The 16,693-nt window shown below is 37.3% G+C and overlaps 1 protein-coding gene across 2 annotated transcripts in view; it reads right to left on the bottom strand.

The window, feature by feature from the left end:
• Nucleotides 1-3,813: 3,813 nt before the first annotated feature.
• CSRNP3 (cysteine and serine rich nuclear protein 3) overlaps nt 3,814-16,693 on the bottom strand; it is a 66,796-nt gene continuing 53,916 nt past the window's right edge. For both annotated transcript variants that reach the window (XM_072418276.1, XM_072418275.1), the window contains exons 3-5: nt 11,966-12,225; nt 9,109-9,405; nt 3,814-8,358 (exon numbers count right to left, since the gene is read on the bottom strand). In XM_072418276.1, coding sequence (XP_072274377.1) covers nt 7,312-8,358; nt 9,109-9,405; nt 11,966-12,225 — 1,604 coding nt within the window. In that variant the 3' untranslated portion in view covers nt 3,814-7,311. The remainder of the gene's footprint in view (nt 8,359-9,108; nt 9,406-11,965; nt 12,226-16,693) is intronic.

The raw sequence follows: 16,693 nt of genomic DNA, 5'->3' as shown, positions 1-16,693 counted from the left end.
TTAGGAATTTATGAGATTTTTGTGTGTTATGTTTTTACATGAATATGAACTTAGGTAATTGATTAAAACAAACATTTGCAAAGGGTATGAGCGTGGTAATATACTGCATGCTACTGAGATCTATAAAATCTAAAGTAATACAATTTGACACATACGCTAAAATTTACCTTGTGGATTATACCAGATACGGGGGCGGTTTAATTAGCTAACGCTATGAGTATTGGCCGGAGTAGGTAAAGTTAATGATTTTTTTTGACAATTTTCTCTAATTGTAAACTACTTATTGGATAATCACATAAATGCAAGAGGAAAGCAGATGAACCATCATGGCTGCTATAGCTGCATAATGGCTTTCAAACAGCTGATCTTGCTGCACCGTTGCCACTTACACTTCACAGGCCAGAAACAGTCATTCTCCACCCCAACAATGCAATCTTTCCTAAAGAAAAGATATTTGGGAGCCTCCTTGACACACTGCCTGCCTGTCTGAACAAGTCATTGATTATATAGCTCAAGTGATGGCCACCCATCCGCCTTTGCAGCCTTTCTTTCTGCTATTTGACTATTGTGACCCGAAGAAGACTCTTCACAAACAATAGCTACATGTCTGCCTGTTAGCAGCTCAGAGGGCAATAATGCGAGCATGGATGGCACCTAAATGGCCCAGTATGAAAGATGTTTCATCTGATTTAACCCACTTATTGTACCTGGAAAAGTTGGAAGCAGAGACTGCCCCAGGTCTTCATCCACATACTAATCGCCTTTTCAATAGATGGTTTGTATTTATACTCAACATTGTTCAAGCATGGGAAAGAGATGCCATACTTACCCCTTTTTGGTATACAGAATATTATGCCATTGAAGCACTACAGGGTAAAATAAAACTTTGATGTGTGTTAGCTAGCCATTCCCTTATCTTATCAATTTCCTGATGTCACCATGCATGTTAGACCTAATTACATAGTTAGGTTGAAAAAAGATCCATCAAGTTCAACCCCTAGGAAAATAAACATATCCCAGTTAAAAAAATCTATGGATATATTTGATCCAGAGGAAGGCAAAAAAAAACCCCAAAAAAACACTGGTTCAATTTGCTCCAAATTTTTACAAGTGTTTATTTTTATTTATGTAATATATATTTATGCACCACTCCCCATTGTTTGTGGTGTTGTCCCTTTTCATATATATATATATATGCTCAATACTTCATTGTCCTTACCATGCCATAACGGTTCTTATTAAGCTGAGCAAAGTACCTGTTCTGTCTTCAACATTTTTTGAATAGAGTGTATTCAGCCCAAAGTAATTCCAAAAAATACTTTTTATCTTAGTTTTTATTAATTAATTGATTGTTTTAATTTAAAACATCTGTATATTTTACAAAGGTGGGAGTTTGCCACCCCTACCTCTTTCTATCCCAAAAAACCCTAGTGTGTTCCTATTTATCCACTATAAACCTAGCGCAGTATTTCTATAACAGCAAGATATTTTTTAATTTTCATATATATACATTTTTTATACTGAAAATCTAGTGTCCATATTATTATAAAGATTTCAAAATACATTTATGAAGTGGTGTCCTATCACATTATAAATTCAAATGCTCTTGGGGACCTCTAGGATAAGTGACCATTTGCGTTTCCTTTGTAAAACACTCTTTGAAGTTAAGAGGCAATATGAGGCTAAGTAAAAAATGAATTAAATGCATAATAAAATCAATCACTGAAACCTTCCATATCTGCATATTTCAATTTACATTCCTCTATTTTCATAACCCCAACTGCTCCAAATAGATTATAGGAAAGATCAAGGTATTTCCAAATAAGAACATCAAAATCCAGAATAAAAATAGTTAAAGGGGTAATTACTTTAAAATTGCTTAATTAAATACTTATAAACTAAACTTTACAAATAAAGAAGTGAAACAAGGCCTAATATTGTGTGCTACTTCTCCAACTCTTAGATTGTAAGCTCTTTAGAGCAGGGTCCTCTCCTCCTCCTGTGTCACTGTATGTATCTGTCTGTCTTTTGCAACGCCTATTTAATGTACAGCGCTGTGTAATATGTTGGTGCTATATAAATATTGTTTAATAATATTAAAAACCAAGCAGGATAATTTTTGCAAAAGGGACAGACAATTTCCCCTCTGTAAAAAAATAAACTTTCCTGCCTGATCATAATTTATGTGCACACACCTGTCCTTGCTCCGTCCCAGGCATCGCCATCTTTTGGAGTCCGATTCGGGGGGGGGATTAGATCTTCAGCCACCTTGATTGGCCGTGCTGCGATGATCCACACATACGCGGTAATGCAGCCATTCCTTGCAGTCCCGTGGAATGTTGGGATACCTGGCATATCTCAGCATCCTACACTAAGCTGCACATGACCATCTTTTTTTATGCAGGTAGGTACCTAAATATGACCTATTACCTTGCAAACCCTTATTCATAAGGGCTTAGATTTAAAGAGGGATAAATAGCACATGAAGCCAATTGGTCGTTCCAACAATGAGCATGCAGATAGGAAGAGAGAAAGGAAAGCGACAGAAGTTTGATTATCAGTCTGATACTTCACCATTATTTTCTACTTAAAGGTCTCGTTACTCCCACAGCTTGTTATTGAACTGAAGCAGATCCTGCTCTACCAGAGAGTGTTTTGTTGTGGGGCAGAATGAATATCCTGGTGAGAACTCTTTACAATGGGGCCTATGCAAAAACAAATATTTGGTTTTACAATCCAACTCTATCAAGATAAAAAAAAGGCAGCAAGATTCCTGTAGGCCGGTATTTAAATCTTTACCAACTGCCTTACCTAATCCTTTGTTTCCCAATGTGACATCCTCATGAAAATAATTAAATCGACCTACTTACCATTGACGCGGTGTTATTCCACTTTATGGTTCCTTGATTGCTTTTAATCTGGCAGTATTCAATGCCTTTTTCTAGCTGACCATAAACCTGCATCTGACATTTCCTGGAGTCTAGGATTCTTTCATCCCTGAATGCAAGCTATTGTTTTATTCACCTTCCCCTACATCACTGCAGGACACACAAGTGACATTGGAGGCTGGCAGAATTAAGAGAAGGAGACCAGACAGGTGTGTTGGATGCTGGAAAGTCTTGGGCACGATCATTTCAACATGGCCAAGGTTAATGCTGGAGGTGGGGAAATGGGTAGGTATCAAGCATTTTCTTTACAAGGGCTTATTTTTACTTTATAGTTCATAGTCCTACTGGATTGTAATCTCTTCGGGGCAGGGTCCTCTCCTCCTGTATCACTGTATGTATTAGTCTGTCATTTGCAGCCCCTATTTAATGTACAGCACTGCGTAATATGTTGGCGCTATATAAATCCCATTTATTAATAATAATAATAATAATAGTGAGATACAATAGGATCTAATATATACAGGAAAATGAAGGGGTCTAAAATAGAAGAGTGCATTTATATAGCTAAGCACCTGTAGTAAAATGGTGCATTATACACCACTATATGACACTAATGACAAGGAGGTGTATTAGGTACATTATTCCGTACTGATTACAAGTAAAAAGAGTTGTATTAGGTCCATATATACTACATCCTTGTTTGGTGGCTATCACTAGTTATCAATGCAAAATACCAGGTGGTACAAACAGACATATTTGGGGAGAGGTGTTGGAAAGAAGGTTGTACATACATTTTGGAGTGGCACATAACATTATTTTTGCTTATGTTCCTGTATTCTGGGTTACATTTTATTATTGTACACAGTGCTGTTACCGGAGATAGGTCATTTGCATCAGGATAAACAAATGTGCAGAAAATAGAATCTTACTTTTTTGAAGGTGCATTTTTATTGTGATACAGCAGTCTAAATGGATGCAATGGGATCCTTATTTTATTTGCAATCAAGGGATTATGGAGTAGTACCGTATCCCCCACCTCTGGGACATCATCCCAATATGGATAAACGTAATACAGAGGCCCAATATTTATTTTACTTTCGTACACACCATTGCAGGAGCCCCAATCTGATTTTTTATTGAATCTTAGTTAATAAAAGTTTAATCTCAGACTAGATTTTGCTTACAAATAATGATACACAAGGCCGGTGTTTCTCAACCAGGGTTCCTCCAGAGAATGCTAGGGGTTCCTTGAGCAATTAGTGACTCTTAGGTCAGTTTAAGTGACACCCATGATCTTTTTGGTTATCTGTAAGGGTGACATTCTTTTCAATGGCCACCAATGTAAGAGGCATTCGCCCAATTGACCAGCACACTAATGTACTGTGAGCTGTGGATATAGTAATTATAGGTTTCCCTGAAGACCTTTACAGTTATTTCAAGGCTTTCCCCTTGTTAAAAAGGTCAAGAAACACGGTCCTATGGAAAAAGGATCAATATCTTTTGGAACATATATGCCATCTCATTAAACATTATTACAATTACACCTATCCACCCAGCTATGTGAGTGTATGGATGCAATCCGCATTTACCAGTTCAGCACTTGGTCCACACCTTCCCATCAATGATCGTTGTGCTTTACAGCTAATGATTATTTATTTTGCAGTGATCACACTTTAGTAAGCCTAAATATGATGGGGCGATAATTTAATGATTCCGTCTTTGAATAAGGTATTGACATTTATAAAATTTGCACAGGTGTTTGAAAAGAACATTCCAATTACATCTGCTAAATAGTACCAGGGTTTATTAAATATCCACACTGTATGAAAGGTGCTTTTTAACAGATTCTCAGATTGTGCTGGCCTTTTATAAAGTGCATCAACATATGAGTAAGTTACAGTACCAAGCTGTAGATATCAATTCTGTAACCTTACAGGATTCTCAAGGGAGAATATTTTGTTTGTGGAGGCTCTAAATAAAACATGCTTTTTAAATTTATATGTCAATAATGTTTATAAATGTGTTCAAACTGGCTCAGAAATGTAAATCACTTATCCAGTAATGGTGAAGATTTTTAAAACAACAAAACAAGGAACCTGTAAAGGACAGTCTGTAGAGTAGTGTTATATTTCACTGAATTTACAGATTTCACTTACGTCTTCCAGTACATGTCTTGCATCATATTTGTAGCACAGGTTAGCATTAAAATAGCTATCAAGGTAAACCTGGGCATGGTTAGGTGACCTGTGTTCTGAATTGCCGTTTTTTTTATATCTGTTTAATGTTGCAGTTATTGATGCAAAATTGTTATCAGTAAGAGTATGCTCAGACTAGCGCTCCTTTACCACCCTAAGATACCCGTCATCACACAACTAGGTGCCTGGTAGTGGTAACAGACTGTCAAGCTTTTGCAAAACACCCATGCAAGCAACTTTCAAGAGACTGCAAAAACCTAGCACAGAGGCGTATTTTTTTTTTTAATTGAAACCACTTGTAATGCTCAAAATGATGGTACAAAAAAAAAAAAAATATTTGCAAGCGACACCAATTCAAATCTTCAGAGGTGGCACCATGGGTAAGTAAACCTACCCCTAGATACAGCAAAACAGCACAGAAACACTGCCACCACCTATCAAATAAAAGTGGTTTTGGTTTCATAGATGCCCCTGTACAGCACAGCTATATCTAGGTTTTCTGGAGTTCAGCTTTAATCTGAGTTCCATGTGAACGGATTCATGGAAACCTGAATTTTGCTGCTAAGAATGAGACCCATCACATAACTAGCATAAAGTGCACTGGTCACTGGTGAATAGGTTGCATATGCAATTTAAGACTTTAGTTTTATTATTCCTAAGGTAATCCTTTGAATTCTTTTTTCTGATAGCTATGAGGTTTGCCATAACAGTGTTATACTAAAGTATTGGCAACACAGTGGTTGGACACTAAGTGAAGCACCAATGGGAATAGACAACAAAGCACCACTAAGAAAACCACTTAATGTTTAAAAGTAATTTTGTTTAAAACTGTGAGATCAGGTTGCATCTGTCATATCATTAAACATCATGGCTTCCAATCACCCATGTTTTTCACCATATATAAGGCTCCACTGAACATTCCCCAAAAACTACATGCAGTGCAAGTTTCTTTCTTGTTTAGCATTTGGGGCAATAGATATCGTCTGAACTATTTCACTCAGCAAAATGATCACATTAGGGGTTGGCACCAATGCATTGTGTCTTTTACCTTGCTTACATGTTCATATTGCTGCATGAAAATAAAGGCTTTGAACAAATTATGGGACAATTCAACCCCATGTATAGGCACCATGATATGCTTTTCAAAATTGATATTTCCTAATAGATATTCTTCAAAGAATTCTGTGCCAAGAGAAATTTATGGCCTGTCAATGCTGACATCTCTTGAAAACACTATGTGACCCCTTGACTTAAATATAGAAAGCCACTAACCAAGAACAAAGTAACTCAAAATTAGTGAAGGCCAAATACAGTCAAGTACAAACATTTTCAAAATACAGTTAGCGATAGCATCCCACTATTTCTCAGTATAAGTTTCCTTAACAAAGCCTGCATTTTTTAAGGTGGTATGAGCGAAAAAAAAAGAACAAACTTCAGGAGTTTGATACTAATGATATTAATGTTTAAATCCAATAAACATTGAATGTATCCTTTATGTCAACCCTACCTCCATTTAAAAGGTCCTCTGCATAGCACAGTCCCTATTGTTTAAGGGCATGCCATGATATGCTGTTAAGTATTTTACTCTTTATGAACATGCGTCCATTTGTAATATAAATAAAACAGAAAATCAAAAAACACTGAACAATTCACAGAACATTCATAAATAATAAATCACAGGTAACTAGAATAGTTTTAACACAGTCACATTAAGTCCTTTTCTCTAAACTTGAGATAACAATATTTAGGAGAGGCTTGGCTACCTGTGAGTTTCTTGATTGTGTTCAAATAGAAAAAAAAATCAAATTGCAAATGACAGGTGCAATTGTAGTTCAATCAATCAGAAATCCACAGGTTGTAAAAGAATCAGAGGAATCTTGCACAGACCCGTAAATCAGCTATACAAAGATTTGATTGTGTTGGTTTGGCAGATTTCACCTTTTTGATAGAAGGCCATTTCTGAAATATATATATAAAGATTAACATATTTAAATTAACATTTCCTAATAAACAAATCTGTTTAGTTACTTTTTTATACATTGTTAAACAGTGTTGTTGTGCATTGCCATGGTCATCATGTTGACATAAAACGTAAATCTCAAATCGAAAAAGACTAGGACGATAACTTGTTCATCTTCATTTCCTTGGGGGTTAAACTTAGTTTTGGAGGAAATCAGTAAATCACAATGGGGGAAAAACCATTTTTTCCAATATCATTTATACACCTATTAAACCGGAACAGTCTCCACTACAGGAGATTTCATGCAATCCTCATGAAGTTTATTTGTCTCGGAGAGTGCTATGGCATTATCATTAAGAAGTTCAGGTACATGGTGACTTCCACTATTTAAATTTGATACATATCCTTCAGAAGAAGGGCTTTTTAAATAGGAGCGGAATCCTACTGGTGGGAGACTTGCCCGATGTTCAGTGTATAAAGGATTACAATGACCATTGTCATTTTCTGAAGCAGCCCGGCAAACTATCACTGAGGGGCTTGACGATGTATAATGACTATTGGTGTATTCGTCGACTGATTGGCTTGAATAGTCCACATATTTGAACTGCTCTGGTCTCATGTTATAAGGCACCAAATTTGTAGCACCATTTTTTAGCGAGTCCCGATCAGGGTAGACCTCTGTGAGCTGGTTTGTGCCAGCAGAATTGTTATTGTCCATTGGATAATACAAGGTGGAGGGGTTGGCATAATATGGAGCATTCTTTAAATGGTTTTCATGCAAAACATTTGCATCAGAATAGCAAAAGACTGAAGATACAGGTAGGTTGTCATCATGGTGTACAACCGACTCATTAAAGTCATCCGATTTGTCACCATCATCATCCTCTTCAGCATCATTTTCTTCAGATTCACTCGGTGCTAAACTTTGAGTGCTGGAATCAGTGGCTTCACTGCAGTAGCTGCTTCCATCATCATCTTCCTCTTCCTCCTCCTCCTCTTCACCACTGCAGTCCAACTCATCAGAATTCTGAAAGTGCATCATTGCAGACTGAGGGTCAGTTTCAACCTCAAAGTTCTCAGCAACAGAATACTCTATAGGGTGGCTTGACTGAACCATTGAATTGGCAAGTGTCCCGACTTCTGCAGGGCAACCATTGGCTGCAGAGAGCTGCTGTTCTCTGTTCTTTTCTAGCTCAAGCTTCATGATTGTGTGCAAAAAATGTGTCCGTACTCGGATTGGGTTAAACTCAATTCGCCCAGCGGTATTGCTGCATCCTTCTTTAGAACATCCACATGGAAAAGACATTCGATCCACCTAGCAAGGGGAAAAAAGAAAAAATATAAGAACCTAAATTTTATTAGAGACTCATTTTTTAGGACCTTGTTATAAAAGCGTTGCATTATCTGACACAGCCAAGGTTATATGTATACTTTCAGACCCCCCCGGGACATGTATTTTATTTAGGTGATGCTTATCCTAAATTGAATTTTCTTTAAGAGAAGAGCACATTTGGGACCAAAAATACTTATTTTTATATTTGTGCAGACCTTTATAGCATCGTGCGTGGCACCTGTACCACAGTACATTCATTGATTTATTGTGGAAACACATAGAGCGAGCATTACCACAATGCACCTATTTGAATGGGCTCTATATCCATAGGTCACATTATGTATGTATGGAAACAATTGAATAATCACATTTACTAAGAGAATATTCTGCATTTTATTAAAACATTTTTTTTTTTTTTTTTTACATACAACTAGCAAGGGAAGCTGTACTGCTATCAGTCTCTTGTATTCCCCTGCACAGTAGCACTAAATAATGGAAGGATGAAACTCAGATTCATTGCTTTGCTGTACCAGTGGTTTCCCTGTTACAACCTCATCTAAGCACTGGCTCTTCTTTGACTAATCAGCCAGCTAAGGAATTGTAGAAGTGTAAAAATAGCATTTTTATGCCATTTTTCCTTACAGTTACCTATTGCACAAAATGTTGTGAAACATGGGGTGTGTGATTTTCCCATGGGTCATTTTATAAAATGGATCTGACATGGCGGCTCACCTGACATTTAATGCCTGCGAGGCTGCATGTGCAAGTTTCTGGGTCACAAAAAATTCTGCAGTCACAGCCACAGTCTTCTCTGGACAGCCGAATGGCTCGCAGCTCATGTTTCTCTTCCACATCGATCTTCTTCACCCCAGATGCTCGCAACAAGGCACGCCGCTTCTTTGTTGGCAGAGGTTGTAGAAAGAAATATTCATCTACTTCTGTGTTATCCAAGTCGATGTCATCATCTGAAATATCATCCAGTGTGAGAATGTTGGCTTCTTCAGATTCTATTGTGCCATTCTTTGTGAACTGAAATCAGAAGAAAAACAATAGGGTAGGTATTGAATATTACTCTACAGATTAACATAAGACTAAGAGAGAACAAGTGATATTCCCCTTCCTTCTGTAGTCATGTCCCAACCCAACCTTAAGCCAAGGTTTGTGGTCCTGTCCATTGGCCTCTGCTACTGATAATCATCCAGCAAGGGACAAGCAATATCATGTAACCATGTTTGATCTCCTTAAAATTCATCAGTGAGCTCAGAGGAACATAGTGGTGTTTGCCGCAGTCCAGAAAAAAACAATTATACATTTTTTTTTGTTTATTATTTATTTTTCCTTGAACATGATGGGGTTCTCTTTTGAAAGTGTGTTTTACTTGTCAATATAAGCAAAAATACATTTGCAAATCAACCCATCCATACCACAATATTAGATTAATAACAAACCACACTTGCCCATCCTGACTTGTTATTAAGTAATGTTGCACATTTAGGAAGCCAGATTGACAGATTAGCAATTTATGGTAATATCATTTATTCTAAAAAATGTATATTAATCAGAATCTATGTTAACTTAGGCAAGGGCCAATTTGGCATGGGGATCATCACATTTTACCCCTGTAAGTAGGAGTACAACTGTGTCTGGTAATTGATCCATGAGTATAAAGCTGGTTACATACAGAATAAATTGCTGGGAATCAATTTTGAGGTTTTCAAAGGTTAAAGTGAAAAACTCCACTTTTGTAATACCTTAACTGCACAGTGAACAGAACCCAATAGCTAAAGGATCTGTAGAACCCAACACTTTTAGTATAATTATTTGCTTGTCTCATATGGTATGCCATGGTTCTTCTCCTGCCCTAGGTCATGGTTCTTCTGCATTGTCACCTAATGGGGTGACAACACCTAATGCAGAGGAACATACATGAGATGGGGACAGAGTTTAGTCCCTATTAAAGGAAGGCAGCTTCATCAGGTATTCATTATTGTGGATGATACATGTAGAACAAATAAAATATAAAGTTTTAGTGATTGGGTTTACATTTAATTTACAAAGGATGATCATTTTTGCCAGTCACCGAATTCTTGTTGGTTTCTATGGTTGGCAAATCGAGTTTCTCTTATCTCTCCAATAAACTGTCCCACCCCTTCCATCTAACACGTTATTAGATGATCATTATTCCAAACTGCATTTGTTTTTTTCTGTAGGAAGAGAACAATTTATACCTATATCTTCCTAAAAAATCCTATATGTCTGTGTATTTTCCTGTTTGCTGAATTAATTACTTTCTTACTTAAAATTTCCAAAAAGCTATTTGAGGTTCTCTCAGGGGCTGACACAAATTAATAATAATGAGCCTATTTGCATAGCAATGGCCTCATTATCTTGCTGACTTCTGAGAAACGCTACAGTCGGAATCTTAATGTCGTTTCTGCAAATGCCGTATTTCCTCTCTAGTGGATACAGCGGAGACGCTGCCTAATAAACATTGCCTCCTTCAATTTGAAGAATCTTCACGCCACAACTGGGAATTTACACTCCATGTTTAAAATTAATATAATATATGCTTATATCGGCACAAATCTTCCTTTGGCAAGGTACCATCCATATGTAATGAGAACAACAAGAACACAAAAGGAACATATAATCAAAGCCTTGTTTTACAAGCCCTGATTTTATGCTTCAACAAAATTTAGGGGACCCATTTATGTAGAAAGAAAAATGATTTTTGCAAAATCAGGCATATTCTAATAACACCAAACTGTGATTTGGTTCCAGGAGAGGGACAGTTAATGTAATCACATTCCTCCATTTTTTTGGGGGTATATTCATAGACCTCCACAAATAAAATTCATAGACCTCCATGAAAAAGCTTTAGTGGGTTGCTAGCAAGGTAGTATGGCATTTGTAGCTGCAGGGCTCTGCTTCGACATTAAACAGTGGCTAGAAGAATTTAGAAGCAGATATTGCACTTACCTCTCTGGATAACAGACTCATCAGAGTTACGGCTGGTATTTCATTCATAAAAGCATCTTTATGTAAAAAGATGAATAAATGGAGACTGTCACATCTGCTTCAATGTACCTTTTGCCTGCAGCCTCCCAGCTTCTATTTATTTCCTGTTGTGCTGCCAAGGAAGCCACTGCTATGCACCATTAGAACAAGAGCTTAGGACAGCCTTTCCCCAACATTTTTACTATTGCGAACCAATGGTAAAACGTTCAGGTCTCATGGAACACCTTCTATAATTACTTTATCCACAGCTCACAGTACATTAGCCTGGTGATCAGTGGAATGAATGTTACCCTTACAGCTATCCAAAATGATCACGTAAACTGACCGGAGAAACAAATTCCTAATTGCACAATGAACTCTTAGGAACCTCTAGAAGAAACTTAGGGTTTTAAAGACCCCTGGTTAAGAAAAACTGGCTCAGGAGGATTTAAAGCATTCTCTCCATTCTTATTAAAGGAGTAATTGTTTTATTTACCCAGAGATCCTCCTAGACATGCAAGTTTCTCGGACATCAGCCAAGGCTACTAGACGGCCAATCCAGGCCTGGTTCATATCCCAAATATAAAGCTACCTTCTGTTTCAGAGAGTTGAGTTTCTCTTCTCGAAGATGATCTCTCAACATTTCCTTATGCAGCCGGTCTTGTTCTACAGCAAACTCCCCTAAAGTGTACTGACGTACACTGTTGTGACGGCTAGACATCCCCAAGGTACTTCCGCCTTGGCTGGGTACACTGGTGAAGCCTTGTCTCCTGGTGAAGTAATACACTGTGACACAGTTGAAGCGCACATTCTTGGCTCTCAGTCTCTTCTCTCGCTTTAGAATAGATGGTGCTGAAAAAAAAAAAAAAAAAGAAAAAAAAAGAAAAAAGTGTTACTTCAGAGATTACCTACTGTGTTGCAGGGACTTTTTATTTTATTCCAGAGTGAAAACGTAATATTAGACCAGCAATTCTTAATAACGAACGCTTGGTTTTGGATGCAATGGTGCAGTAAAAACAAAAATAGGTTGACCAACACTCAATCATTACCATAAATGTTAAAATGCATCTAAAAATTTTTAGATAGTGAGGTTAGAACATCTGTGGATGTTTTTTTTATTGCTGTTTGTCTCCCATTTGGAAGATCTACCCCTACTAGTCAAGGTGACAATTGTTACTTAGAAGGTAAAAGGTAAATCTAACATTTTCAGCTGTCACCAAAGCAGGTTTAGAGGAGAAAATCTTCCAATATGGAAACTTTTTCCAATCTCACATGTTTGGGAAGGGGTGGGAGGACTTTACTTGAGTTAGAGATTTTTTTTCAATTTCGGTTGAGTCTTCAGGACAGGTGGAGAATATATGTTTTTACTTTATCCAGATCTACCAACTATCACAGATTACAAGGGTATTCCTAATTTATACACATTATCGTGTTTCCTAATTAGGCTGATTTACTAGTTGGAATAGTTAAGGGAGATTGTCCATGTATGACCAGACTTTGAGCGAGAGTATAAAGTTGCCCACCTATGTCATTGTCACAGTTTAGGTAAAAAATTTTTTTTTTGCTTAGCAGGTAAGAGGAGAGATAAAGAACAAAGAAAACACTCAATAGGAGGCACAATCTGTTGTAGACGGTGGAGCTTCCCAGAGCATACATTCTCCTTGTGGCGAGCACAGATTTCACCAATCAGCAGAACATCGATCCAAATCATTCATACAAAGCTACACCAAACCGTTTGGTGGAGCAACAGGAACCCCAAGTGCTGTCATGAAATGGTCAACATAACCAACTGATCAACGATATTGAGCAGTGGAAAAATATTTCACCATCAGGTCAAATAAAAATCCCCAACTGGCCAGCAGCCCGTTGGGGAAGAGCTATGTAAGGTAGAAGTTAACATTTCACCCGAATATTTTGGAAACAGCTACAATATCGAAGGTCTGCAAATGGAACATTCTTTGAATAATGTTATGAGTATAATGAGTATGATGAATTTACTCAATATGCAAAAAAATAAATAATAAAAAAAAAAGATTGGTGGCAATATAAGGATAATAGTCAACCAATTAAATACTACAGTGGTGAAAAAAATTAATATCGCTTTCTATCAAAAAAAAAAAAAAAAGTCTGTCTACCAATTTAACTAGATGCAAATCAATTTACAAAAAAGCATATAAATGATATTCTTCTTACTGGAACGGGACCATGTCATGGTCATCAAACACAAATAATTTGAGGTTTGGCAGAACGCCAACCTGAAAGCACTCTCCGCTGCTTGTCTCCTGATGTCAAACCAGATTTATTAAAACCATATTGCAGCACAGCTCCCCCTCCTCTTTCCCATATTCTATTAGTATTAATGTTTATTACCTTGGTGGCAATTGGTTTCTTTGCATTGAATGGGTCAGAATATTAAATAAAATTCTTGAATGTTTTTTATTACAAATGCTTAGCAGTCAAAACACACGGTCAAAATTAACATACTGCTGGACTGTCTATTGATAATTAGACAAGCCTGTAAAATTTAGACACCTTTGAACCTAAATAGTCAAAAGTAAAAAAAACTTCCTCACACTGCTCTGTACTCAATGCCGATAATCTGGTTTTAAAGTCATCATTGTATATGCATGTGAGCGGCTCGTTTTCCTGCATTAATTCTAAGGGATTATCAACAAAATACTCACCAATCTACAGTGCTGGGAAAGTATGTCCACAACACATGAAGCATGGTGGCAGCTTTCCATAGTACTATTACGGTAGTAGGCAAAACACCTACACTGCAGCACATTCTGTTCTCATATATTTTATAATACACACCCAATCTGTTATAGAAGGGAAACATTTAGCTATGAACTCAAGAGCACCATGGGTTACCTAAATAGATCACAATGCAGTAGCTGCCTCCAATTTATCAGATTAAGCTGTCCAATAAGGAGAGAGTTTTTCAGTTGTAAAAATTATGTATAGCTTGATATAAACATATATTTTGTATAGTTTTTATTGAAGTAAATATTAAATTGTTCTATTTTTGAGCATAATAAAAGGATAAATATTTGTCCACTATACCACATCGCTGTTCTCTCAAATGTCAAATGTATACACTTCTAAAATCCAGGTGGGGGGGGGGTCACCTTATACAATTTGCCATTAAATCCATTGGCTGCCTAGGCTCTGCTTCACTTACTACTTTACTTAAGACAACACACCATTGTCTTATACCATTTCTCTTTGGTTGCACCATTGTAGTTGCAGCCTTTCTACCCAAGTCAAGTGTCCTAACTCAAAACCCATTTCAGACCCTTTAATCTTTTGCTCTCCCCACTGCAATGACACCCATGAGCATTCTACTCAACTAAAAACAATGTCAACCAGTGTTTGGAGATAAAATATCTTGGGAACAAGTTTGTAATGTTCAGGTTTTTATGGGCAAGGAAATGTGTGTTTACACAGTATAGCATCAGTACAGTAAACAGCAGCCCTAAAGGTACATAGGAGTGGGGATCTTCAGAGTGCAATAATAATGTTACATGTCAGAGCTTTTCTACAAGAAGCATATGATCAGCTGCCAAGCTCATCCACAACTCTCTCTACCCCATTTATGTTTCTGGATAATTTTGCTTTCTTAGACACATCTTGCACACATTGTTCATCACTTACTGCCCATAGTAAGACCCTACCCTAACTTACCAGAGCCTAAGGGAAGGAGAAGACCTCATTTGATACTGCCCCTAGAGGTCAAGATTTGACAAGTGCATTTGGATAGAGGAGGTCTGTAACAACTGCAAGGGCAAAATATCCACCTTCACAAAAAAAAAAAAATCACTTTACGACTTAACCAGTTCACACCAGCCACAACGTTCTAGAGTAATAAAATAAGTCCGACATTCAGAAATTAGAGCGACTTGTCGTCATCATCCCCTATGTAATATTCACAAAACATCTGGAGGCAGTAGAGCATTCATCCATTTTTAAAGCTCTTGTTTCACATGAGCGACTGAATGACTGCAGAGAAAGAAAACCAACTGCACAGCATCTATCAGGGTCAAAGCTGGAATCCCTGGACCAGTGCAGCTGACTGGAAATCATTGTTCCTCCATAATCTACATAAAAAGCCGTTTCACTAATAGGCCCAATTAACATTTTTTTTTTCTTTTGCAGACAACATAAATGCAGCCTTCAAGAGTCGCAGAAGCGATAAAATGGAGGTAATTAGCAGTCTTGCAGAATAGAGGCTGCTGGGAATGATTGGCTGGGGTTGCTGTACAGCTATTTTAAGTGAAAGTGGAGGCATGCAAGTTTTAAACCCTGCACCAATCCCTGGCACTACTGCCGATAAGCATAAATAACTCAGTGCAAAGCTGATGGTAATTATTTTTCAGAGATTTAAACAGTGTAAATAGTGGAGCAGAAAGTATTTAAAGGCACTGTAGATGAGAGGTATGAAAACGTATTCATGCACTGAATACTAATATAGAGTATATATAATATATCCCAGTTGTTCCTATCTTGGGGGAGCAAAAAATGGCCCTTTTCTTGGGTATAAGGATATAAAAACACAGGGGTTGGTCATAAAGGTGATAATCATTAGTTCTAGGTTTTTTTACAAGGAAATAAAAAATTCAGTTACGCTTAAAGGGTATTTTTAGGCAAATGTACCTGTAAACCCCTTCTCCCTCCCTCTAGAACAGCCTCTCTCAACATTGGGAAACCTTGAAATAACTTTTAGGTCTCAGGAAACCTCTACCAATATTTATGATTATAAGAAAGCCCCTTACATTGTTGACCATTGGAAAAATTGGCACCCTTTTGGGTAGCCAAATAAATAATTGGTGTCAGTGGTAATTGACTTGAGAGGAACAAATTGCTCAAGGAACCCCTAGCATCCTCTGGAGGAACGTTGGTTAAGAAACACTGCTCAAGGGCATGTCTCAGCAATCTTTCTCTGCACGTTAGAAACATCTTTAAAAAAATCGCTGTAATATCACCAAGTTTTTTAAAATTTTTGCAGGAGAAGCTAATTGGAGCTCAGTTTCTACTGACATAGTCATGCCACCAGAAGGAAAAACCAGGAGCCTGGATTTGTGGCAGATATATCCTGGCTTACTGCTCCTCATTTTGGAGATTTCAGCAACACCTTCCACTGGCATTTCTATTCCGCTAAATGTATTATACATCATATAAAAAATAAATAAATAAAAATCCAGCAGAAGAGGTAAATATCACTGTATTGGCTATGGCAGGTGCGAAGACCATGGAAACTAAAGTGTATATTTTACTATCACGGATGGTTAGAGGAGTCATAGGGTGCATTGTAGAAACA

The sequence above is a fragment of the Pyxicephalus adspersus genome, chromosome 7, assembly GCF_032062135.1.
Source record: "Pyxicephalus adspersus chromosome 7, UCB_Pads_2.0, whole genome shotgun sequence".
Classification (NCBI taxonomy): Eukaryota; Metazoa; Chordata; class Amphibia; order Anura; family Pyxicephalidae; genus Pyxicephalus; species Pyxicephalus adspersus.
The sequence above is the reverse complement of the archived record's forward strand: the minus strand, read 5'-3'. Positions and strand labels throughout refer to the sequence as shown.